Below are 27,058 nucleotides of genomic sequence, written 5' to 3'. Positions count from 1 at the left end.
CTTCCCCCTCCTGCAGTCGTGTCACTAATGGCTAAAATATCATAATTCCAGGTGCTGATCCTTGCCCAGAGCTCATCCACCTTTCCTACAATATTTCTTGCAATGAAATATAGGTAGCTCAGGATACTAGTTGCCATGCTCAACCTTTTGATTCCCGGCTTTGTCTGAGGTCTTAACATGTCTCTATAACCTCTCCACTAACTAACTGTTCTGGAACTCCGAGTCTCTTCTCCCTGCAACTCTAATTTAAACCCTCCATGCGGCACTGGCAAGCCTTCCCACTAGTATATTAGTACCCTTCCAGTTCAGGTGCAAACTGTCTCTTCTGTATACATTCCACCTTCCCTGGAAGAGAGCCCAATGATCCAAAAATCTTATGCCCTCTCTCCTACACCAACTCCTTAGCTACATGTTAAACTGTATAATCTTCCCAGTTCTGACTTCACTAACATGTGGCATGGGTAGCAATCCTGAGATCACAACACTGGAGGTCCTGCCCTATAACTTAGCACCTAACTCCTTGAATTCACTTTGCAGAACCTCGTCACTCTTCCTACCTATGTCATTGGGACCTACATGGACCAAGACTTTTGGCTGTTCACCCTTCCACTTAAGAATGCTGAGGACTCAATCTGAGATGTCCCGGACCCTGGCACCCAGGAGGGAACATACCATCCGGGAATCTCTTTCTTGTCTATAGAAGCTCCCGTCCATTCCCCAACTAATGAATCCTCTATTACCACCACACACCTCTTCTCCCTTCTTTTCTCCTAAGTCATAGGGTCACATTCACTGCCAGAGTCGTGATCACTGTGACTTGCCTCTGCTAGGTCAGTGGTCCTCAACCACTGGGCCGCAAAGCATGTACTACCTGGTCACAAGGAAACAATACGATTTGGCGATATGAAACAATATGAGTCAGCTACACCTTTCCTCATTCCCTGTCATGCCCACTGTTGAACTTAAACACACGTGAAGTCATTACCCATGCAAGGTCATCAGTCACCTAAACGCAGTGATACCCTAGTGCCAGGGATCACTGGTTGGCCTCGGGTAACCGGCCACCCCATGCGGTCAGCGAGAAGTGCTATTGCTACTGGCCTGGAGCGCGGACAGATGGGCGCCGCCTCTAAACCTGTTTAGCACACCGAATGTTCGTGGGGAACCCGGTGCTAAAATATTCACAGACGACCTAATTCAGGCTCAGGGTTTCGTAAGCAGCAGAGCAGCTACCTCGCTGCGACCTACTGAAAGTCATCCCTCGAGCCAAACTTTTGTCGGCTGATAGATCCTACCTACCTACAAGGGGAGTGGGCGCGCGTCCTGTCACACTCCTCGGTCAGTCGGTTGCTGTCTCCGGACTGCGAACGTCGCAGCCCCGGTATGGGGACCTCCGGCCCTTACCTTGTCCTCTTACTGGTGTGTTACAATGATTTTATATGTCCATACGAGGAAAATATGCGCTGTGTGTTTAATATCCAAACATCACTTAAAATGTTATGATGCTGTTGACTTATAAGTGAGTTATAATTGTCTTATCACTGTATTCATGTGAGGAAAATACACGCTGTGTGTTTAATATTAAATTCATTAGATAAACCCTGTTAGAAACGAAATTGAGTGTATTAGCCACTTATAAGTGACTTATAGTTGACTTATCACCTATATTTTGGTAGTGATTTTAACACCAAAGCCAGCCCCCCCCCCCCACCCCTGTCAGCCGGTCCACAAGAATATTCTCAATATTAAACCAGTCCGTGGTGCAAAAGAGGTTGGTGACCCCTGTGCTACGTCACCCTCCCCAACAGTATCCGAAGTGGTATACCTGTTTTTGAGGGGGATGTCCACATGGGTACTCTGCAGTGGCTGTTTACCCCGTTCCACTTCCCGAAAGTCACACAGTTTCTTGTGTCCTGCACCTTGAGCGTAACTATCTCTCTATATGTCCTAACTATCACACCTCAGTTTCCAAATGATCCAGAGTTCACCCAGTTCCAGCTCCAACTCCTTAATGCGTAGTGTTAGAAAGTACAGCTGGCTGTAGTTCTTACAGGTGTAGTCATCATGGACACCAGAGGTTTCCCTGCCTGCCCACATCCCACAAGAGGAACAGTCCACTACCCTGACTTTCATCCCTACTGTGATCAAATATAAAGAAGGAAGAATAATAAATGTTGGGGGAACCCTACCTACAGCTTTTCTTGCCTTCTCTTACTGAAGCCTCGAAGAGCTTACTTTAATTTGGTCTTGCCAATCAATCCTGAATGCAGATTTGGCGCTGTTCAAAGCTCCAAATTGTCACAAGTTGCTGCCTTTTCTGACAATGGCACCCTATTCAGTGCAAAGCAGTTTGCTGCATTCTGCTAAAACAGTGGAATTATCCATATCCGCTCAGCCTTATATTATCCACAGTCCAATGGCCAGGTAGGGAGGTTTGTGGGTAGCTTCAAGAGGGGAAGGAGCATAGGCTGAGGCTCTCTGACATCAAATTATGCCGCGTCCAGGCCTTGAGGAGAAGCTTCCAGCTGAAGCACTTTCGGGAAGAAAACTGCACACAGTTTTGGATGCAATGCTGCCACAGTGTTCAACATCTGAGTCAGTAAATGATCAAGTGCACAAAGGCAGCGACACAGACCTCGGTCAATGGGTGAATTTATTCAAGCCCGGAGCCGAGTGTGGCCAGATGGTATCGCAATGGGCAAGGCCCCTGGGTATCAGATCAGACTGACAAATGCATGAGGAAAATGCTCTATGAAGTTATCATAGACAGACATCACTGCTTGCATATCAACCAGTGCTTGTTGGACAGACTATCAAACATCCATCTCCTCCTCGAAGGGTTCGATTTACCCCGACTGAACCAACCACTAGCTCCAGCACAGCCTCCAGCAACATCATGACAGCCTGCAACCACTAAGAACTGATAACCACTGTAAGCCAGTTACCGCAATCTAAATCAACCCTCGGCTCTGATGCACCATCAATAACTCTCGGAGACGGGAGGTGAACGATAGGCTTTTATTAGCAGCAAAACGGAGCACGGCATCTTGGAGACTGAGGGGGGAGCAGTGCCTCCAATAGCCTTTATACAGGGGTCTGCAGGAGGAGCCACAGGAGCAGTCAGCAGAGGGGCATGTCCAGACAGGTATACATAGTTTACCACAGGCTCAAATCCTACAGATAATCATCTCTAAGAGGGAGGTATTAGGTGAACTGACAACCAATGCCTATTGGTCAGCTGACAACCAATCCCAGGCTGACTTTCACTGATTGGCCGTTGTTCCCATCAACATCTGTAACTATTTAAATAGTTGTGCTTTTGGATGTACTGTTAAGTTTTGAGTTTTTGAGATTTTTGTAGTTGTGTGGCTTTATGAATAAAGGGCTTCTTTTCAGTTCCGGCTTTGTTCTATCTCTTGGTTTCAGGTCTCATCAGTAGTTATAGGCAAACGAACGCAACAGCCTGGAATTATTTATTCTGGAAAGTGGAGTCTTAATGAGAATAAATAAACTTAATCTTGGCAATGTGCATCACATTTGTTGCATCTCCAGATACAGACAATAAAAGTTCAATATTCATTTTAATTCTTTCACCATTCCTTTGTTAATGACCCTTTACAATTGCTGCTTGCAACTGATGAACAGATTGTGTCACACAGCAGTGAGACAGTCTTTCTGTGTCATTTGGAGAAATAACCCAAGGATGCATTACCTTCGTGACCAGTTACCAGTAATGATTGGAATGGTTTCAGATTTCTAGCAAATACAGACAACATCATGAGCTTGAAAACAGAGGTAAAAAATATTGTTTAAGTGTTACTGATTTGCAATCAGGAATGTATTTGTTATGTTCCATGCTTGTATGACTCAATACTAAAGGTTCAAAGGTTCATTCATTATCTAAGTATATAAGTATATATGCAGTAAACAACTGAGATTTGCCTTCTCCAGAAAGCCACGAAAACCGTAATAGTCTTTCAAAAAAAAACATTAACACTCCCCACCCTGCACAGAAAGGAATTGCAACATGATTATCACCCCCCCACACAAAAATCTAACAAAATGCACCAAGTGGGAACAGGAACATCAACTCCCAAACTCCCTCCCCATCACAAAAAAACTGAACTAACAGACTTGGCACACAGCAACAAGAAAGTACGGGCAAAAACACAGAATAGTCCACAGTTCATAGTCCAATCCATAAACACAGATCCTCGGTAACAACCTCTGACAGCATTACTTAAAAGTTTAATGGTCAGCCCTTAGTACTGAATTGTTTTTTCTTTCCATGTATTTTAAAATTGATCTATTAAACCACATTAAAAGCATTGAATTGTGAATTGGGAGCTGGGTATACCTTGAATGCTTCATAGACAAATCTTCCCTAATGGCTGGATCCCAGAACTCCTCCATCTGAAGGACAGACTTCCCAACATGCATATTATTACTTGCCATTACTAGCAAAATCTTTAATATTTGCTGTAAAGGTTAGATCATAAAAAAATAGAAATCAGAGATTATTTTACTACATAGCCCTTAAGCCTAATCAGGTATCCAGTAAACTCATAACTGACCTGATATTGGTCTCAGCTCTTCTTTCATCAAAATCCTTTACTCCTCTCTAGATAAAAATCTCAACTATATTCAGCAATTAAGCCTCCACATCTCTGGGGTTAGAGGGGACAATGATTCTTGATCCTGTGAGAGGAAATTCCTCCATCTCCATCTTAAAGGGGCCACTCCTTATATTGAAGAAACGTCTGCTCATTTTAGATGTAGAATTAATCTGCTCAATTGTTACTGATAAGACTTGGGTTACTCTAACAGATTTGGAGATGCCTAACAATTTAATTGACTCTTCCGTACAGTGGTCAGTGAGTTCTTCTCTGCAAGCTGTGTGCCGGGTGCAAATCAGAAGGGCTATCCATCAAAACTTTGTGAACTGTGCATCGGGGATGAGAGTGGGCGATCAAAGTGTGCCTTCACAGCAGAGGAACAATACAGTGGTTATACCGGAGCATTCAGGTAATCTTACAGACTATAGTACGTTTTTTTTTATTATGGATGGTAAAATGAAAGTGGACCAATTGCATACCAGTTCTTGGAGCTGCAACCTAACTCAATGCAATACAGAGTTTCAACATAAAGATGTATTTACTGCCTGCTGAGGTAACCACCTGACTTCATAGAACACAGAACAGTTCAGCACAGGAACAGGCCATTTGCCCACATCTTGTGCTGAACCAGCAAATCAAAGAACACTGATCCCTCCTACCTACCTATGCCATGTCCATATCCCTCCTCCTTTCTTACATCCATGTGCTTATCCAACATGCTAAAGGCTTCCAATGTGTTTGCCTCTGCCACCATACCAGGCATGCACCACTCTCCAAGTAAAAAAACTTACCCCTCACCTTCAATGCATGCTCTCTAAAATTAGACATTTCATCCCTGGGAAACACACTCTCTGCATACCTATGCTTCTCATAATCTTGTAAATTTCTATCAGCCTCCAGCACTCCAAAGAAAACAGCACAAGTTTATCCAGCCTCTTATGATAGCACACGCCCTCTAAACCAGGTACCATCCTGGCGAACCTCTTCTGCACCCTCTCGAAAGCCTCAACACCCTTCCTGTAGTGAGGTGATTAGAACTGCATGCAATATTCCAGATGTGGTCTAACCAGAGTTTTATAAAGTCGCAACATAACCTCTTGACATTTGCACTCAGTGCCTTGACTAATAGAAGCAAGCATTCTATAAACTTTCTTGACCACCTTATTGACCTGTGTTGCCACTTCCATTAAGCTATGAACTTGGATCCCAAAACCTTTCTGCTTAACAACACTGTTAAGTGTACTATCTCCTTGCATTTGCCCTACCAACTCATGTTTGCCCTGGTTAAATGCCTCCTGCCATTTCTCTGCCTATATCTGCAACTGATCTATATCATGCTGTATTCTTTGCCAGTCTTCGACATTATCCACAACTCCACCAATCTTGTTATCATCTGCAGACTTACTAACCCAACTGTGTATGTTTTCATCCAAGTCAGGTACAGAGGAGATGTCAGGGGTAAGTTTTTTTACTCAGAGAGTGGTGAGTGCGTGGAATGGGCTGCTGGCAACGGTGGTGGAGGCGGATACGATAGGGTCTATTAAGAGACTTTTGGATAGATACACGGATCTTAGAAAAATTGAGGGCTATAGGTAAGCCTAGTAATTTCTGAGGTAGGGACACGTTCGGCACAACTTTGAGGGCCGAAGGGCCTGTATTGTGCTGTAGGTTTTGTATGTTTCTACCTTACTAAAATCCATGTAGGCAACATCCACTGCCCTACCCTCATCAATCTCTCTTGTCACCTTATCAAAAAAGCTCAATCAAGTTGATAATGCATGAGTTGCCATGTAGAAAACCATGCCAGCTTTCCCTAATTAGACCATGGATTTCCAAATGCTCATTTATGCCATCCCCAAGAATTTTCTCCAGTGATTTCCCTACAACTGAGGTGAGACTCACCAGTCTATAGTTTGTTTACTTAGTGATGCAGCATAGCATAGGCCCTTCGAGTCACAATGCCCCAGCATCCCCGTAGCCCTGATTTACCTTAACCTTACAGCGGAACCAGTTAACCTATCCAGAAAGTCTTTGGACAATGGGAGAAAACTAGTGCACCCAGGGAAACCCCACACATTCCACAGGGAGGATGTACAGAGGCTCCATACAGAATGGTGCCTGAAATGAATCCTGAATGCCGGAACACCCCACACTCTAATACCGCTGCACCAACCGCATGTGGCGCCCAGTTCTGATTTCATTTCTGCTGAAATCAATACAATTGACGAAGAGTGACTGTGGAATGAAGGGTGAACTGTAAAGATAAGTTTTATGTCTGCCCAGGTGGTAACTAGTAATTCTAAATTCCAAAAAGAAATTATTCTATTCCTTGCCTCTCTTGTGCACCGAATGAACTGCAGATTGTCAGTGGCAGTGCTCTATGAGAAAATCTTTAACTGCAGTTAACAGTGGAATGTGGAACCCGACAAAATGGGGCAATTAGGATGGAAATAGATCGTAAAGTATTTTTCCACTGCAGAACTAAGCTACAAGTTCCTTATCCAGCATTTTTTTGTCATTGAGAGCATTGCTGCATTTGAACTTTGTTATCATTAGCACAGCACCAATAACCTTGCCTCGTTCTCACCTTGCTGAGAGTTGGAATACCTTTTGTAGTCGAGATTTAGATCAGGATAGATTATTACTGCTAGAGTCTTCATTGTGATAACAAAAATAAAACTAGTAAAATTGATAGAATATAGAACATTACACCCACAGTCCCTTTGGCCCATGATGTTGTGCTGACAATTTAACCTACTTTAAGGTCAATCTAACCCTTTCCTCCTACATAACCCTCCATGTTTCTATCATCCATGCACCAATCTAAGAGTTTTGTAATTGTTCCTTGTGTATCTGGTTCTACCACCACGCCAGCAAGGTGTGAGGATGAACAGGTTACCAGGAAATAATATGAGCAATGGGGTTGATGAGATTTTTGTAAGAGCCAACTTGATGGGTCCAATGACAATGTCCGATATAGTGAGAAATATGAAAATGTGAAAGCAGTATTTTAAGGGGGTGAGCAAAGGTGAATATACTGACGTGCACATAAATATTTATTTTATTCTGGTTCATTAGTCAAAGTATTTTTGGATTGTATGTTGGGAGAAGGGAGTATGGAAAGCAACTTATTCAAAAATGTGGGCAGATCAAAGTCATTTCTGTGATTTCTAATACAAGGTTGAAGTGTTTATGATGGAATGACTTGGCTCAGGTTGAAGTTCAATTATAGACTATTTTACTATTTTACTGATTTGACTGCATAATGTTTTACAGCTTTAGACGGATAGCAAATGAGAGACATCATAATGATTTAGCGTTAATTCTTTATAAACTAATGTGAACATTTAACTTCAGTTAGTAAAGGTAAATTTAATTGTAATTGAAACATTATATGTGAGAGGTAAGGAATTTACAGTTGTACCAGACAACTACTTTACCCTATAGATAAGCTGATAAGGTTGGGTGATGTCAGCATATGAGGTTATAAAATCTGCTCATTAAAACAATTAGAACTTAGCATTTGCACAATTTAAAATATGTAAGGTATGAAACTTTGCTAAGTGATTAAATGGACTGGGGAAGCAGAAGTATTATAATTTACATGTAAAGAACCGAGGTGAGGTCAAGATGCTCATAAATTTATGATTAAATTACCATATTAATTCATAACTAAAGCTTAGATTCTTGAGAGTATCACCTTAATTGACTACTGATAGCAAGTCTAATAAATTCTAAGTGTAAATGTTCAGTTGGACTAAGATGAGATCAACTGGGAGAGGTGATTTACATATGATCAGTGACACTAATCAATACAATTAAGTGTACCATTTTATATTTAGTAAAGGCAGTAAACATGGAAATTGAAACTGAAGCAAAACGTTTAAGCTGAGAGCATAGAATCGGAAAGTTGTTACACTCTGTAATTGTGGTGAACTATGTGCCTGTCGGGACACGCCCCCTGCTGACTGCTCCTGTGGCTCCTCCCACAGGCCCCTGTATAAAGGAGATCCGAGGCCTGACGCTCGGCCTCAGTCTCCAAGACATTGTATGATAGACACTCACTCCTGGTTCCTTCTTCCAGTCAATAAAAGCCGATATCTCGCCTTACGTCTCAGTGTGAGTTATTGATGGTGCATCAGTAATACAAAGGAGCCTCGACATTTTCTAACTGCATAGCAAAGCATATTTATGCACCAGCAACTTCTCCCTTGTTTCGGTCACTTTTATATGGATCTTTCAGAATACAAAGAGTAGATGCAATCCAACGTGAAAAAAATAGTTCCAAAGGGAGGAGCCACAGGCCATATTTAAACACATATCAACTACAGTATCAAACAGAGCCACGAGTTTGAAAAAAACTATATAAAGAAGATTCAAGATTCAAAGTACATTTATTAACAAAGAATGTATTAACCATACACCTTCAGATTTGTCTTCTTACAGGCAGCCACAAAGCAAGAAACCTGAATAACCCAATTTAAAAGAAAGACAACGACCATAGTGTTGAGAGAGAGGAAACACATACACAAGCGTACACGTACAAATACACACACAAACTCTCACTGCAAACGACAGCATACCGAACCTGATTGAGTCCTTAGGTCTGCTCCCTGGAGCAGCTGAGTAGGCTCAAACTTAGATCTCAGTTCATCATGTTAGCAGGGCAAAAATGCCTGAAAACCACAAGACCATAAGATATGGGACCAGAATTAGGCCATTTGGCCCATCGAGTCTGCTCTGCCATTTCATCATGGCTAATCCAATTTTCCTCTCAGCCCCAATTTCCTGCCTTCTGCCCATTTCCCTTCATGCCTTGACCAAACGAATCTATCAAAATCTGCCTTAAATATACATAAAGACTTGGCCTCCACACCTGCCTGTGGCAATGAATTCCACAGATACACCTCTCTCTGGCTAAAGAAATTCCTCCTCATCTCTGTTCTAAATGGACGTCTGTCTTTTCTGAGGTCGTATCATCTGGTCTTAGACTCGCCCACCATAGGAAACATCCTCTACATATCCACTCCATTGAGGCCTTTCACCATTTGTTAGGCTTCGATGAAGTCATCCCACATTCTTAAATCTAATGAATAGAGGCCTAGAGCCATCAAAAGTTCTTCATATGACAAACGATTCAATCCTGGAGTCATTTTCTTGAATCTCCTTTGAACCCTCTCCAGTTTCAGCACATCATTTCTAAGATATGGGGTCAAAATCTGCTCACAATACTCCAAGTGAGGCCTTACCAATGTTTTATAAAGTTTCAACATTACATCCTTGCTTTTATATATATTCCAGACCTCTTGAAATGAATGCTAACATTGCACTTCCCTTCCTTACCACAGACACAACCTGCAAATTTAACTTTAAGGGAATCCTGTACAGGGTTCCCAAGACCCTTTGCATCTGTTTTTTGTATTTTCTCTCCATTTAGAAAATAGTCAATCTTTTCATTTCTTCTACCAAAGTACATTTCTTCCTGACACTGTATTCCATCTGCTATTTCTTTGTCTATTGTCCTAATCTGTCTAAGTCCTTCTGTAGCCTCTCTACTTCCTCAAAACTACCTGCCCCTTCACCTATCTTCATATTGTCTGCAAACTTTGCAGACAATTGGTCCAAACACAGACCCCTGTGTAGATTCCTAACTTTGCCTAAGATCCTACCAACATCTGGCTCTCCATCTCTCCACTAACTGTTCTGGCACTCTGGTTCCCATCCCCCTGCAGCTCTGGTTTAGACCCTACTGTGCAGCCTAGATAGTTGTGAGAATCTGGGGATTTGTAATAGACATCAGTGGATAAGCCATCTCTGGAGATAGAGACAGTGAGATCGAGAAAGGGAAGGGAGGTGTCAGAAATGGACCAGGTGACTTTGAGGGCAGTGTGGAAGTTGCAGGTGAAGTGGGATCTTGTCTCACTTCACTACTTGAAAAAACGCCATCCCCCTTTCTCAATTCCTCTGTCTCGGCCACATCTGCTCTCAGGATGAGGTTTTTCATTCTAGAATGAAGGAGCTGTCCTCCTTTTCCAAAGAAAGGGGCTTCCCTTCCTCTACAATCAACGCTGTCCTCAACCGCATCTCTTCCATTTCATGCACATCAACTCTTACCCCATCCTTCTTCCAACCTACCAGAGATAGGGTTCCTCTTGTCTTCACCTACTACCCCACCAGCCTCCGCATCCAGCACACAATTCTCCGAAACTTCTGCCACTTCCAACGGGATCCCACAACGAAGCACACCTTACTTTCCCCACCACTTTCTGCTTCCTACAGGGATCGCTCCCTAGTCCATTTGTCCATCCCCACTGATCTCCCTCCTGGCACTTATCCTTGCAAGTGGAACACGTGCTACACCTGCCACTACACCCCCTCCCTCACTACCATCCTGGATCTTAAACAGTCCTTCCAGGCCAGGCGATGCTTCACCTGTGAGACTGTTGGGGTTATTTACTTACTATGTTTGGTGCTCCTGGTGTGACCTCCTGTTCATCAGTGAGACCCAATGTGTATTAGGAGACTGCTTTGCCACCAGAACATCCCAGTGGCCATCCATATTACTTCCACTTCGCATTTCGATATGTCCATCCATGGCCTCCTCCACTGACGTGATGGACAGCAGTGGAGGTACACCTTTACAATCTGAGTCTGAGTCAGAAAAAGATACTGGGCTATCGAAGACTTCCTGCTTGGTTCCTGTACTCAAGAAGGCCTCTCAATCTGAATTTAATGACTACAGACCAATTGCCCTCGCATTTCATGGGATGGTGGTGCTGGAGAGGCTAGTCCCGACTTGCCTTGGACCACAGGTGAGATCTTCATTGGACTGTCCACAGTTTACCTATCAATCTCATTGGGATTAGATGATGTCATCATCTACCCATTGCAGTGAGCTCACTGTCACTCAGATGATGCTGGTGGAATTGTGAGAATCACATGTTTTGATTTTTCTGGTGCCTTCAAAACAATCTTCTTGTGAGTGAGAAGCTGCAAAGAATGGGCGTAGAGAAATCCCCAATCTCCTGGATGACTATCTACCTGAGAGATGTACCGCACTTTGTACACTGGGTGCTACGTTGTCTAAGGTGGTGGTGGGAGGCACTGGAGTGCCACAGGGACTGTCCTGTCTCTGTTTCGGTTCTCACTGAACACCTCAGACTTTCAATACAACTCTGAGTCTTGTCACTTGCAGAAGTTCTCTGATGACTCTGCGGTGGTTGGGTGTATCAGAGACCGGCAGGAGTCAGAGTACAGAGGACTGGTGGACAAGTTTATAGAGTGGTGGGAGGGGAATCACCTGCTCCAGAAAGTGGCCAAAACCAGGGAGATGCTGATTGATTTTAGGAGAAGAGGACCGTGACGAGTCCTGTATTCATTCTGGGAGAAGTAGTTGCGGTGGAGGAGTACAAATATATTTGGGGGTTCACATCGACTGGAAAACCAACACCAAGGCTGTTTACAAGAAGGGGTTGAGCAGACTCTACTTTCTAAGGAAGCCGAGACCCTTCAATGTGTACAGCAGGATGTTGGAGATCTTTTACCAGTCTGTTATAGCGAGTGCTGTCCGCTTGGCGGCTTTATGTTGGGGGAGCAGCACTGGTACTGGAGATGCAAAGACTAAATAAACTCATCAAAAAGGCTGGATCCATCCTTGACTGCAAGCAGGACTCTTTTGAGTTAGTGGTGGAGAGGAGGTCACTAAACAAACTGTTACCGTTATGGACAATCTAGCACATCATCTCCATGAGCTACTGAATAAGCAGCGGAGCACCCTTTTGAGCAGACTCATTCAGCTCTGCCATCACAAGATCACTACAGAAAGCCTTTCCTACCAAAAGCAATAAACGTATACAATAGTCCATCCCTGTGTGACAGGAGAACACACATCATAGTACAATAGTCTCTGCATTATTATTTCATACATTATTATTGCACATTAGTACATTATTGTATATATTATTATTCTGTACATTATTATTAGTTAAGTCTGCACACTGCTAAATGTGTTTTTAAATGTTGCTGTAACAGAAGAATTTCCTACTCGGGACCGATGAAGTATTTATTATTATTATTATTCGAGTTCTACAGATTTACCATGTATTCTAACTGGTTGCATCACTGGTATGGAAAGGGCCCTAGTGCTCTTCTCATTGCTATCAATAAGGAGGTGGTACAGGAACCTGAAGCTACACACTCATAGTTTTAGTAACAGCATCTTCCCCACCCACTCCCCGCCTCAGATTTCTGAATGGACAATGAACCCATGTTCAATACCTCACTAGTTTTCACTCTACTTGATTCAGTTATTATATACCTATATTTCTTAATTTATAGTTTTTAAAAATGTGCATTGTTCTGTACTGCTGCTACAAAACAACAGATTTCATGAAATAATCTATTGATATTCAATCTGATTCTGAGACCACATTCTAGAGAACTGTAGATAAGATGGACCCCCCCTCCCCCCGCAATTTATAGATGGTTTACCAGGCCACATCTGCAAAAAAGGCATTTTATGAGGAAAGGATGAACAGGGTAGGCTTGTATCTACTGGAATTTTCAAGAGTGAGAGAGAACTTGATTGAAGCATAAAAGATCCTAAGGAAACTTGATTGTGTGAATTTGATCTGAAGGCTGTAAGTCTCTGGAACTCTCTTCAAAGGCACTGGAAGGTGAATCTTTATCAAGAATCTATCCACCTCTGCATCAACATATGAAGTTGAGGTTTATAGATACAGGATCCTTGCATAATTGAAGTTACAAAAAATTAGCCATTACGAAATGACTGAGTAGACTTGAGGGATCAAGTTGCTTATTCCTACTCCTGTTCATTTGTATTTTTCTTAAAATTAAGGTGTCTTGTTGAAGCGGGGGATGTGGCATTTGTCAAGCACACTACAGTTACTGAAAACACTGATGGTAAGTGTATTTGGGTATTTTGTCCATTCCTTTGGCTTCCATGATTTCTCAAAGCCCTCAACATCTTTCCCATTTCTCTGTCCACTGTCAGTCTACGTTTTCCATATCCTGCCAAATGAAGTTTTCATCTATCTGACTAGTTCCAGAGTTCAAGAGAAAGATCCAGAGTTCAATTGCTCTCTGTCAAAGTACCTCTCAGTAACTTTGTTAGTTACATCTCATCGTTGCTCATCTTTTCTGGGCTTCTCACAGCCTTTCATCAAAACGATCGTAGATTACAGCAAGCCATTTTTGAGGATTTATCTTGTCAGTGTATAATAACCAAGATCGTTGTAGGGGTATTAAGATGCCTAAAGCTATACACTTACTTTTGTGGCCTTTTAAGCAAATGTTTATGACAACTATTAATAATTTTCAGCTTAGCATTCTCCTGTGGCAGTTGTGACTAAAGTGAGCAAAACCAATGAGTGTAAACCATCCATTCTAAAACAAAGTAGATATTAAACCAGGAGCTGTAAAATTACATATAAGAGGCAAAATAAAGATCAGGATGGAAAAGAGGTTAAGAATCAAAGACACTGCAAGATAAACATTTAAAGTTAAAATATCTCCAATAATAATTCTTAACAAATTTGAGAAATTAAATTTTTTAAATGCAGGCAGAATTGCGTGGCAGATTTGTGACATTAAAACTTCAATGCTAGTTGGATTGTGTGGCATTAACTATGACCTAACCAAGCCCTAATTGCCTAAAGTTTTTCTGATATCGTTAAGTACTCCAAATTCACGCTGTTGCACCAATTCCAATGTAGAACCTATTGGTCATGATATTGGTGTATTGAAGCTTATTGTGGGAATGTTGAACATGAATCAATGGATTTCCACATTTATCTGCATGTCTTAGACTACAGAAGCTGCTGAGCGGTTTTATCTCTCACCTAGTTTCTGAGAATTATTTACAATGCTGTATGCTGTATGATCACATACCTTATGTTAGTTCCAAAATTATTCTTTCACCTGCCTTTTCTGGCAAGGAAATAAAAATTTCTAAAATTCTCAACATGTGTATCTTAAGTATGTTTCTAGCATTCTTTAGATCTTTGTTATTTTCCTGAAAATGCACTTTGGATTTCCCTGCATTGAACTTCATCTTCCAGTGGAATCAGCATATTCCATTCATTCATCTCTAGCTCTCTGTACTCTTTCCAGCCGTAGGTGTCTCTGGGGCACACCACATACCTGCATAATGCCAAGCCAAAAATATTTAGTCTTACTTTTGCTTTCAGTTTTGTTAAAAGTTCTTCCAGCCGTGTAGTTCAATCTACTTTAATATTATTGCCTTAATTTTAAGTCTGATATATCAAATATTGGCACATTTGTGCAATTCATTTAGTTTGCATACTGTTTGGAGATAATTCCCTTTTTAGACCTGTGCTTGTTAATAATACTGGATTTATGAATGTTAACTTCTGCATTAGGAAATAACAAGGAACCCTGGGCAGCAAATCTAAGATCCAGTGATTACCAACTGCTGTGTCTGAATGGAGCTCGGGCAGAGGTGCATCAGTGGAAGCATTGTAACTTGGCCAAAGTTCCATCTCATGCAGTGATGGTCCATTCGTCCACACCCATCTCCGTAGTCTTTGGCTTACTTGATAAAGGACAGGTAAATAATCTTGGCAAGTCAGCCTAAATCTGAAAGCCGACCCTTGTGACTTTTAAATGCTTTTTCAGCAAATGCAGATTGATCATCCCTTTAGAGGATAACTATCCCTTCTTAATATTTGCTACTGAAATTATTTAACAAGCATCTAGCAGCTTCAGAGTGAATTAGAGGTTAGCATGATACTACTATGGCTCAGGGCGTTGGAGTACCAGTTCAATTCCGATGCCGTCTGTAACAAGTTTGTACATCCTTTCTGGTGAGTGCTTGGGTTTCCTCTGGGTGTTCCTTTTTCCTTTCACTTTCCAAAGATGGACTTAAGTGGGCTAATTGGTAATTGTAAATTGGTCTGTGATCAGGCTAGGGTTAAATAGGTGGGTTGCTAGTGGTGTTGCTCGCTCGGCCAGAAGAACCTGCCTGTTCTGCACTGTATCTCCGGGGAAAAATTACTTCATTGTTTTCCTTGCTGGCTTCGATCAGTCACAATATGTTCAAAACTCAGTTTCAAATAGTTTGTGTCAGCCAACGTCTTACTTACTGTGATGACATTAAAATAAATTTTGATTCATCATCATCCAGAAGACCTTAAGATATAGGAGCAAAATTAGGCCATTTGGCCCATCGAGCCTCTCCACCAATCATGGCAGATCCAATTTTCCTCTCAGCCACAGTCTCCTGCCTTCTCCCCGTATCCCTTCATGCCCTGACCAATCAAGAATCTATCAACCTCTGCCTTAAATATACATAAAGACTTGGCCTCCACAGCTGCCTGTGGCAAAGAATTCCACAGATTCACCACTCTCTGGCTAGATAAATTCCTCCTCATCTCTATTCTAAATGGACACCCCTCTATTCTGAGGCTGTGTACTCTGGTCTCAGACCCTCACGAAAGGAAATATCCTCTCCATATCCACTCTATCAAGGCCTTTCACCATTCAACAGATTTCAATGAGGTCAACCTTCATTCTCCTAAATTCTAGAGAATACAGACCGAGAGTCATCAAGCGCTCTTCCTATGACAAGCCATTCAATCTTGGAATCATTTTTGTGAACCTCCTCTGAACGCTGTTCAGATTTAGCACATCCTTTCTAAGACAGGGGCCCAAAACTGCTTGAGTGCTTTACAAAGTCTCAACATTACATCCTTGCTCTTATATTCTAGTCCTCTTGAAATGAATGCTAACATTGCATTTGCCTTCCTCACCACCGACACAACCTACAGACTAGTCTTTAGGGAATCCTGGACAAGCGCTCCCGAGTCACTTCGCACCTCTGTTTTTTGTATTTTCTCTCTCCATTTAGAAAATAGTCAACCCTTCCGTTTCTTCCACCAAAGTACATGACCATACACTTTTTGACATGGTAATCCATCTGCCATTTCTTTGCCCATTATCCTAATTGTCTAAATCCTCTGCAGCTTCTATTTCATCAAAACTACCTACCCCTCCATCTATCTTCATATCATCTACAAACTTTGCAACAAAGCCATTAATTCCGTCATCCAAATGGGGGGAACTCATTGAAACCTATTGAATGGCCTAGATTGAGTGGCCATGAAGAGGTTGTTTCCTACAGTGAGAGAGCCTAGGATCAGAGAGCGCACCCTCAGCAGGGAGTGATGTCTCTTTAGAACAGAGATGACAGGAAATTGCTTTAGCCAGAGGATGGTGAATCCGTGGAATTTGTTGCCACAGATGGCTGTGAAGGCCAAGTCAATGGGTATATTTAAAGCAGAGGTTGATAGGTTCTTATTTAGTAGGAGTGTTAACTTCTCCCCAGTTATGGAGAGAAGGCAGAAGAATGGGGTTGAGAGGAATAATACATCAGCCATGATGGAATGGCGGAACACACTTGAGTGTTCAAATGGCCTAATTCTTCTTCTATGTCTTATGGTTTTTAAAACTCTCAATCTGAGATCCTCTGCTCCAGTGGTGTGTAATTTCCAGTATTGATATAATCTGAAATAAAACACATAAGGCTAGGCAGCTTCTGTGTAAAGAGAAACATGGTTAACATTTTAAGTTGAAGTCCTTCTATCAGAACATCACCTGCACAGTGTTTGCCAAGCCAATTTTCAGTTTTGCCCCATTTAATTTTTTTTAACCTTGCTGGGAATTTTATCTCACTCAGCTCTAGTTAAGTTGATTTTTATCTTTTAGCACCACTATTTCTTCTCCCTTAGTCCTCAATTACATTCCTACTGAACTGATGCAATAGATTAAATTAGTTTTCCATGTCCACTTCCAATTCAACATTCCCATTGCCCACACAAAATTTGCAAATACTGCCTTTTCCTTGCCCACATTAGTGAATCTGTCATTAGCCTCTCCTATTTCTTAAGAAATAACCTATATTATCACTTCTCCCCCTTGCCCATCACTCAAGTGATCAGTCACGTAAGACATCTATTGATCCATGGTGTATGTGACTTGGGGTTCTCAAAGGTCTATACTCTAATCTTTCCCATCTTTATATCAAGAATTGACAATTCCAGCAGTAGACATGAGATTAGTTTTCATATGAACTTTTTCAACCTTACTATGCATTACCAGCATTTATCCAATACACTCCATCTCTCTGCTGTCATATTGCACCCTCAAATTCCAAATGCCCAGTATTAGGGGTATTAGTTTCAACCTGTCATTAGCCTTTCTGGGTCAAATTCATAATGTATGCTTGTCATAGTTGTTGTCTAGGTTTAAATCAGTTAATTCACTAACCATTTATTGCTTCAAACACATAATTTAGCCTTAAGCATGTTGAGTACATTACCAATGAGGTTCACCTAAATAACTGCTTGTCATGATCACTTCTTTAATATTTTCTGCTGAAATTATTTAACAAACATCTGTTAGCTTCAGAGTGAATTACTTCAGTGTTTTCCTCGCTGGCTGTACAAGACATTGAGATATAGGCCATTCAGCTCATCAAGTCTGCTCTATCATTCCATCATGGCTGATTTATTATCCCTCCAAACCCCACTCTCCTGTCTTTTCCCTGTAACTTTTACCACCCTAATCAAGAATCTGTCAATCTCAATGACGGCTTCCACAGCTGTAGATGACAATGAATTCCACAGATTCACCACCCTCTGGCTAAGGAAGTTCCTTCTCATCTCTGTTCTAAATAGATGTCCCTTTATTTTGCAAACACAAGGAAATCTGAAGATGCTGGAAATTCAAACAACACACACAAAATGCTGGTGGAACACAGCAGACCAGGCAGCATCTATAGGGAGAAGCACTGTCGTCGTTTTGGGCCGAGACCCTTTGTCAGGACTAACTGAAAGGAAAGATAGTAAGAGATTTGAAAGTAGTGGGGAGAGGGGAAAATGCGAAATGATAGAAGACCGGAGGGGGTGGGGTGAAGCTGAGAGCTGGAAAGGTGATGGTTGAAAGTGATACCGAGCTGGAGAAAGGAAAGGATCATGGGACGGGAGGCCTCGGAAGAAAGAAAGGGGAGGGGGGAGCACCAGAGGGAGATGGAGAACAGGCAGAGTGATAAAAGACAAACAACTAAATATTGTCAGGGATTGGGTAAGAAGGGGAGGAGGGGCATTATTGGAAGTTAGAGAAGTCAATGTTCATGCCATCAGGTTGGAGGCTACCCAGAATTATACGTTGGACCTGGAGGCTGGTGGGATAGGATTCCTCTTGTCCTCACCTACCACCCCACCAGCCTTCAGGTCCAACATATAATTCTCCATAACTTCAGCCACCTCTAACGGGATCCCACTACCAAGCACATCTTTCCCTCCCCCCCCCCCTTTTGCTTTCCACAGGGATCGCTTCCTACGGGATTCCCTTGTCCATTCATCCCCCCGCCATCCCTTCCCACTGATCTCCCTCCTGGCACTTATCCTTGTAAGCAGAACAAGTGCTACATCTGCCCTTACACTTCCTCCCTCACCACCATTCAGGGCCCCAGACAGTCCTTCCAGGTGAGGCGACACTTCACCTGTGAGTCAGCTGGTGTGGTATACTGCGTCTGGTGCTCCTGCTGTGGCCTTTTATATATTGGTGAGACCCGATGCAGACTGGGAGACTGTTTTGCTGAACACTTACGCTCGGTCCGCCAGAGAAAGCAGGATCTCCCAGTGGTCACACATTTTAATTCCACGTCCCATTCCCATTCTGATATGTCTAACCATGGCCTCCTCTACTGTCAAGATGAAGCCACACTCAGGTTGGAACCTTGTATACTAGCTGGGGTAGCCTCCAACCTGATGGCATGAACATTGACTTTCCTAACTTTCGTTAATGCCCCTCCTCCCCTTCTTATCCCATCCCTGACAATATTTAGTTGTTTGTTTTTTTTCTCTCTCTGCCCATCACTCTGCCTGTTCTCCATCTCCCTCTAGTGCTCCCCCCTCCCCCTTTCTTTCTCCCAAGGCCTTCCGTCCCATGATCCTTTCCCTTCTCCAGCTCTGTGTCACTTTCACCCATCACCTTTCCGGCTCTCAGCTTCACCCCACCCCCTCCGGTCTTCGCCTGTGGTTTTCCCCTCCCCCTTCATCATGCTTGTGCAATGCCCTTTATTTTACTGTAATACGAATACATCCGACTTTAGCTTCTCCCTCTGAAATTGCACAGTGAATTCTGAACACAACCTCACAATGGTCCCTTTACCTTAAGCTCCCTAATCAAAATTTGGTTCACTAACACCCAGTTCAGAATTGCCTTTCCCTTAGTGGCTGCTCTAAAATGTCATCTCATGCACATCCTACAAATTCCCTCTCTTGGGATCCAGCACCATTCTGATTTTCCCTATCTACCTGCATATTGAAATCCCCCATCCTGGCTACTGTTTCGATGCCTTTATACAACTCCCATTAGGGCAGTGGTTCCCAACCTTTTTTTGGCCGTGCCCCACCTAATCACCTCTAAAATCCTGATGCCCCCTGTGGCGATATATAATTCTTATTATTCAAAAAGTGAACTCCTATTCACCTGGAGGAAGCTTAAAAGACCATTAACTTGGTTTAAACAAGCTTCCAAAGAACATGGCATTCATGAAAGAGAAAAATAAAAGAACCAAAGGACTGTTAAAGTTCTGAGGAAGAAATTACTAAGAAATTGTAAAAAAAAGAACATTAAGTGATATTAAAATAATAATAATAAATAAATAAAACAATGCCGATTCGTTTCTACAGCATACAAAGACAGATACACCGTTTAAAAGAGATGACGCAATGTACACACCTTCACACCACCAAGAACCGAAAGCTACTGCAAAAAGCAGCATTGGCGCGACCTCGTATGAGTTTCTTACGCATTTGGACTTGTTCATTCGTTCCTTCCTACATCAGTCAATTCATTAATTTAATTATGAAAGCCATTTGATGGTTGTAATGATGGTGATACACTATATATACAGTACATATGCAATTACACATGTACATACACAAGTATTTTTATGTATGCATACTGTATATACACATATGTATTAACTCACACACACACTCATACTCACACAGACTTACTAGAAAAAATTCACTGTTAATAACTCATTCTTGAATTGCCCCCCCCTTAAAAATCAAATTGCCCCATGTTGGGAACCACTGCATTAGGGTCTTTTTAGCCTTGCCATTTCTTAAATCCACCCACAAGGATTCCACATCTTCTGATCTCATCTCACCTCTTTCTAAGGATATGCTGGCAATTTTTACCATCCGAACCATCCCACCCCTTCTTGCCTACCTGCTTGCCATTTTGATGCAATGTGCATCCTCAAATGTTAAGCTCCCAACCATGATCTTTCAGCCATGACTCAGTGATGCCATGTCATACCTAAAAGTTTCTAACTGTGCAAAAGATCATTTACTTTATTTCTTATACTGTATGCATTCAAATATAACACATTCACTCTTGGATTCAGCACCCTTCTGGATTTGTGACACTTCAACTCATTCCTCTGACTGTAATTTTGCCCTGTCTTCAGCCTGTCCTTCCTCAGTGTCACTGCACAATACTTGTACACCAACTGCCCCATCCTCAGCCCCATCTCTCTAATTCCATTCCCCATCAGATTAGCTCAAACTCACCCCAACAGCTCTTTGATAAGTTTCAATGTGTTCAAAACCCAGTTATGAAAACTTTGTTGCAGCCAATGGCATTATAATAAATTTAGACTCAACATCATCCACCTGTGGGATGTCAGATTAATTCAATCATTCACCCATTAACTAGTGAGTTGTTGATTGATAAAAATCTTGGGGGGAGTATTTGGGAGCTTGGGGAAGATATTGTGATAAGGCTGAAATGGTTGACTGAAGGGTCTGTTTCTGTGCTGTATAACCCAGTGTCATCACAAAATCTACAAACCTTTGAACCCAAGGGACTGCTTAAAAAGGATTATTCAACTGTTTCAGAATTTGTACATTTGTTAGATTCTCTGTCTAGGATTTGCTGTTGTTCAGTAGTCTAAGCTGATTCTGCAGAGGACTGTTAGGGACAAACTTTGCAATGTTACCTCCGATTTAAAAAAAAACACATACCTTGCTATTGTAATATAAATGAGATGGGGAGAGGTTGCGATTGGTGAGGAGATGCAGAGAAATTGTAGAGCGATTTTAAAATGCAAACTCAATAGATTATAAAAGTGACAAGTAGCAAAGGGAACGAGAACATAAATGTGGAATTATGCATATCATGAAAATTAACATTAGATCTGTTATTTTTACTCCCTGAAGGGTTGAAACCAAATCTGATCCTGGTGTTTGCAAATAGATTTTTCCTCTTTGGAAAGTCAAAATTCCAGATCAACCCCGTACTTCAAGGCAACTGTAGATGTTACCTGACCTGCTGAGTTTCTCCAGCATTTTCTGTCTGTTACCAATGTAGGATATATCCTTTGTATTAGTACTTACTGATTAGCTCTTGCATCACTTTTCTGTTAGCCAGCTGGTGGTGTAGTGGCATCAGCGCTGGACTTTGGGGTGAGAGGTCCAGAGTTCAAATCCAGCTGGCTTCCTTGAAAAAAAACCTGGGAGGGATGGGCTTTGCCAGGTTTCAGATGCCCAAGACACACCATACGATCAGCAATCACCAAAAAGCTTGTCATGACGGCGCCCTGACAATGTACACACACACAACACACACACTGTTCTCAGGATAATGCATCTGAGCTGCTAACTTTAGAATGTGCTGGTATTGGGTCTGGATAACAAACACTGTTTCCATAACTTAGCTAGCTATTCTATAAGCCAATCAAAAAAAAAGGTTTGCCCTTGATATAGTGGCCGATAATCTTTCCTTAAATTAGCAAAACTAAACACATTGGTGGTACTTCACTATTGTGTGTGTGTGTGTGTGTGTGTGTGTTGAATAGAATTGAATAAAATGCTGAAGGATCTCACCAGGTTAAGCAGCATCTATGGAGGGGAATAAACAGTCGATTTCTGAACTGAGACCCAAAAACGTTGATGTTTGATCTACCGAATTCCTCTAGCATTTTGTGTTTGTTGCTCTGGATTTCCAGTGTTTGTGTTTTGAATAACTGGCTTATTGTGAGCAACTGAGAATGACTCACCTTCATTGTAAGTGACTTTGAAACCCTAATCTTAAATCTCATCTTCTAGGAGCACTTTGGATCTAAGAGTAATCCCAATGACTTTCAGATGTTTAATTCATCTGTGTATGGTGGAAAAGATCTGCTCTTTAAAGATTCTACCGTTAAAATCATATCGATAGAAGAAAAAGATACATACGATAAATGGCTTGGAAAAAGCTACCTGGAGGCAATTGAAAACATTGAATGTTCAGCCGCAGGTCAGTTATACACTTCACAGTTTGTAAGATGCAGGAATTACCCACATTTAATGTTGCATGTTATTAGATTGTCAGTGTGTTCCTTATGAATTCTTGCATGGGGATTCTGGATTAGTTCCACAAGGCCTGGTCACTCTGGGGGAAATTTGTGCAAATGATGATTCTATAGGTATCTATGCAAATGCCCAGCACATGTCAATTTTACTGTTGTCCAAGTTCAGTATGATGAGTATACATGGGATTTTTTTGTATAAGAGCTATTAGTTATTTTTCAAACTAAACAATATCTACACAATCTGACTTTTGGATGCTGAGAGTATGAATCTTTTCATGGTCCCCTTCTATCTAACCATAACCTCACAAGGTAGAAGCCCTGTAAGCCTTTATGTCACTTCGGATGATTGTCCACAGATGAATGAAATCTAGATGTCCTACCCTAATGTCTTCCTTTCTCACTAGGGAAGCACAATTTATCTCACTAAGAACAGTGCATTCATGCTGCATGAGATTAGAGGGTAACCTGCACTACACATTTAATCTGTCTACTTTTTACAATTACTGACAAAAATTATATTATGGCCTCTTTGAGAATATGATAGATGGAAACTTTGATTGAATGCTAAATAATATTGTGGAGATTAAAGTTGATATTTTCGCTAGCTGTGTACTACTGTCATTTTGGGTGGCGTTGTGTTTAATGAAGTAGGTTTTCAAAGCTTGGAGAGAGATTTAGGCCAGTTAGAAGAATGGGCTGATTGACGGCAGATGGAGTTTAATGCTGATAAGTGTGAGGTGCTACATTTTGGTAGGAATAATCCAAATAGGACATACATGGTAAATGGTAGGGCATTGAAGAATGCAGAAGAGCAGAGTGATCGAGGAATAATGGTGCATAGTTCCCTGAAAGTAGAATCTCATGTGGGTAGGGTGGTGAAGAAAGCTTTTGATATGCTGGCCTTTATAAATCAGAGCATTGAGTATAGGAGTTGGGATGCAATATTAAAATTGTACAAGGCATTGGTAAGGCCAAATTTGGAGTATTGTGTACAGTTCTAGTCACCTAATTATAGGAAAGATGTCAACAAAATAGAGAGAGTACAGAAGAGATTTACTAGAATGTTACCTGGGTTTCAGCACCTAAGTTACAGGGAAAGGTTGAACAAGTTAGGCCTTTATTCTTTGGAGTGTAGAAGGTTGAGGGGGGACTTGATAGAGGTATTTAAAATTATGAGGGGGATGGACAGAGTTGATGTGGATAGGCTTTTTCCATTGAGAGTAGGGGAGATTCAAACAAGAGGACATATGAGTTGAGAGTTAGGGGACAAAAGTTTAGGGGTAACACGAGGGGGAATTTTTTTACTCGTAGAGAGTGGTAGCTGTGTGGAACGAGCTTCCAGTAGAAGTGGTAGAGGCAGGTTTGGTATTGTCATTTAAAGTAAAATTGGATAGGTATATGGACAGGAAAGAAATGGAATGGAGGGTTACATGCTAGAGTGGGACTAGGTGAGAGTAAGTGTTTGGCATGGACTAGAAGGGCCGAGATGGCCTGTTTCCATGCTGTAATTGTTATATGGTTTATTAACATTATACCCAGACTTCAAAATATGTCACCTTTTGGGAAGGGACCTTCTAAAGATCTTGTTAACAATATACAGTGTTACATATAACATTTAATGTTTACAATGATAGTTGACTAATTAGAGGCTTCCTTCAAATTGCTTGTATTTCAGCAAATCCATCGAGAGTGCCGTTACTGCTTCTACTCATTTTAAGCCTGCACAGTTTCTGTGTATAAGCTGCACGTCTTCACCTGCCATCGTGATCTGTTTCAAAGCAGACGTACAGATGAGTTGTCCTTGTTGAACCGAACTACTCGAGGAGAGGAACTGAAAAAAACAGAAAACATTCTGCATCAGACAGGATTAGTTCAGAATCTATACTGCTACGGAGTTGTAAAAATGAACATTAAAGAACAGTTAGTTTTCTTGTCACAACAGCCATAAAGCAGCTGAATTAAGAGTAATTTGCCAATTTAAATATTGTTATTTTTGTGCAAGCTGTAGTAAAATGATTTGGGGTTGATTGTGAGTGTCTAGAGGGATAGTCATTGTATGGTGTAACTTATTAGTCACATTCTTCTATTTACTTATTGGCAGTGTTTCTGTAAAGGCAAATACTACACCAGTATGTACATTCCTCACTACTGCCGTAGAAGTATCTGTTTACAGATAATGGACAAACATATCGATCAAAATAATTTATATAAAATGCAGTTTAGCTATTCAACATTTAGTGTAGATTTTGTTTCAAATATACCTGTTTAAGTGAATGATCTTTCACCCACATGCATGCAGCTGTCACCCAACAGACTCAGTCCTGTTGACGGTCCAAAGTGTCCACTCTTATTCCCTTTCGTAGATGCTGCTTTATTTGCTGAGTTCCTCCAGTGTTTTGTGCGTGTAGCTCTCTATTGCTTCTTGTAATTTCTTTCTCCTTTGCAACAGTCCTTGATAGCTGGCAGGTTCAACTCACTGATGTTTAATTTAGATACAGACATTGCTGTTGTTAACCTTTGTTTTTTTTCCTTTGCTGGAACTTTGGCAAATGTAATTGCCTGCAGTACTATTCAATTACTCTTAAGTGGATGAAAAATTGATATGCATTTGGGCTGAGGAAATGGTGGAAGTTGCCATGGCTTTGGGCAATCTTAAAAGGTGAACAATAATTAGGGAAGGGTGCAGGATGAGTTAGTGTAGATACATTAGATAGAAATCATTGTTTGGTTATCGTTATAATTCCACGAGCAACATATGCAGCTGTTCTGTTAAAACACTTATTTTTCCATTTTGGGAACAGTAAAGAGGGAGCTTACCTAATCTACTGTGAATCTAGTCAATTATTTATCAATGCAGAAATTAGATGCTGTAATACAATGCATTTAGACCCATGCTATGAGAAAGCTGTGCCACCAACCACTATGCTTCAGTTTGATTAATGCTCTAAAGTACCCAATAACATAAACATTGATACTACTGCCCCTTCTACTGTATGGCTGCAATAATTGAAGGTATTGATTTCCCTGCTGTTTGCTCTTCAGGCTCTGAAAATGCAAACACCATTTATCAACAATAAGATTGACATAACACACGTGTCAAGGAATTATAGACTTTCTAAATAGGGGTATATAAACAACCACATCATCCTTTTTGTTAAAATTCATGGCAAATTGTTCTGCTCTGTATTTCAAAGAGCTGTTTTACCTATCCTTCCCATGTCAAATCCCGCAGCTTAAGGAAAAGACATTGTACAATCAGGTAGGTCACATGACTTCCCCTCTCGACACACTCACTGTCTATCATGTGGTACTCTTGGAACTGAAAATGTAAATTAAGTCAATTATACAATTATATTTGAATTAATTTATTATTACTATTTCTTAGCGTTGCAATGTATTTTACACATTTTAACTCATCATAGTACTTCCAATTATTCAAAGCATGTTCAAATAACTTTGCAAATGTCACAATTTACCAACTGTCAAAACATTCTGGGGCCAGAGCCTTTGCAGTACACTGACTGGGGCCTGCTTATTGCTCAGGCTTCATTGATCATCTCCAAGGTGCAGAAGATCTGCTTGTCCAGAGCTATGAATTCATGGGCTTACAGGATTTGCAAGAATCCAGCTCGATTTGACCCAGTATTTAACTGTTCCCAATTCACTGGCACAACCTGTTTTGAAGCATTCATATCAACCTTGATCATATTATTTACAGATAGATCATTGAAAGAAGTTCCACCTGCTCTGAGTGGAAAAGGACTTACTAAGTATGACATCAAAAAATTTAAGTTTGAAGAAATAATTTATTTGTCAATACTCTGTTTAACCAGAAAGTTCAAAAATAAACTTAATAATCAAATGAGGAAGGTTTCTCACTTGTTCAATATACAACTTTCTGGGAATCCTTGATCCATGCTTTAACTATGTAGGTAATAGTTATTAAAATCCCACAACGCAGATGTGGACTTCAAATGTATTTAAATACATCTTAGAATAAAAACACTGTTAACTACAACTATGAAACTCTTAG

General features: G+C 41.2%; 1 protein-coding gene across 2 annotated transcripts in view; it reads left to right on the top strand.

The window, feature by feature from the left end:
* meltf (melanotransferrin) overlaps positions 1 to 25,846 on the top strand; it is an 81,451-nt gene extending 55,605 nt beyond the window's left edge. For both annotated transcript variants that reach the window (XM_059944046.1, XM_059944035.1), the window contains exons 12-16: positions 4,869 to 5,025; positions 13,474 to 13,538; positions 15,017 to 15,204; positions 22,781 to 22,970; positions 24,701 to 25,846. In XM_059944046.1, the coding sequence (XP_059800029.1) occupies positions 4,869 to 5,025; positions 13,474 to 13,538; positions 15,017 to 15,204; positions 22,781 to 22,970; positions 24,701 to 24,765 (665 nt within the window). In that variant the 3' untranslated portion in view covers positions 24,766 to 25,846. The remainder of the gene's footprint in view (positions 1 to 4,868; positions 5,026 to 13,473; positions 13,539 to 15,016; positions 15,205 to 22,780; positions 22,971 to 24,700) is intronic.
* Positions 25,847 to 27,058: the final 1,212 nt, after the last annotated feature.

Source organism: Hypanus sabinus, chromosome 2, assembly GCF_030144855.1.
Source record: "Hypanus sabinus isolate sHypSab1 chromosome 2, sHypSab1.hap1, whole genome shotgun sequence".
Classification (NCBI taxonomy): domain Eukaryota; kingdom Metazoa; phylum Chordata; class Chondrichthyes; order Myliobatiformes; family Dasyatidae; genus Hypanus; species Hypanus sabinus.
This window is presented reverse-complemented; position numbering and strand designations above follow the sequence as displayed.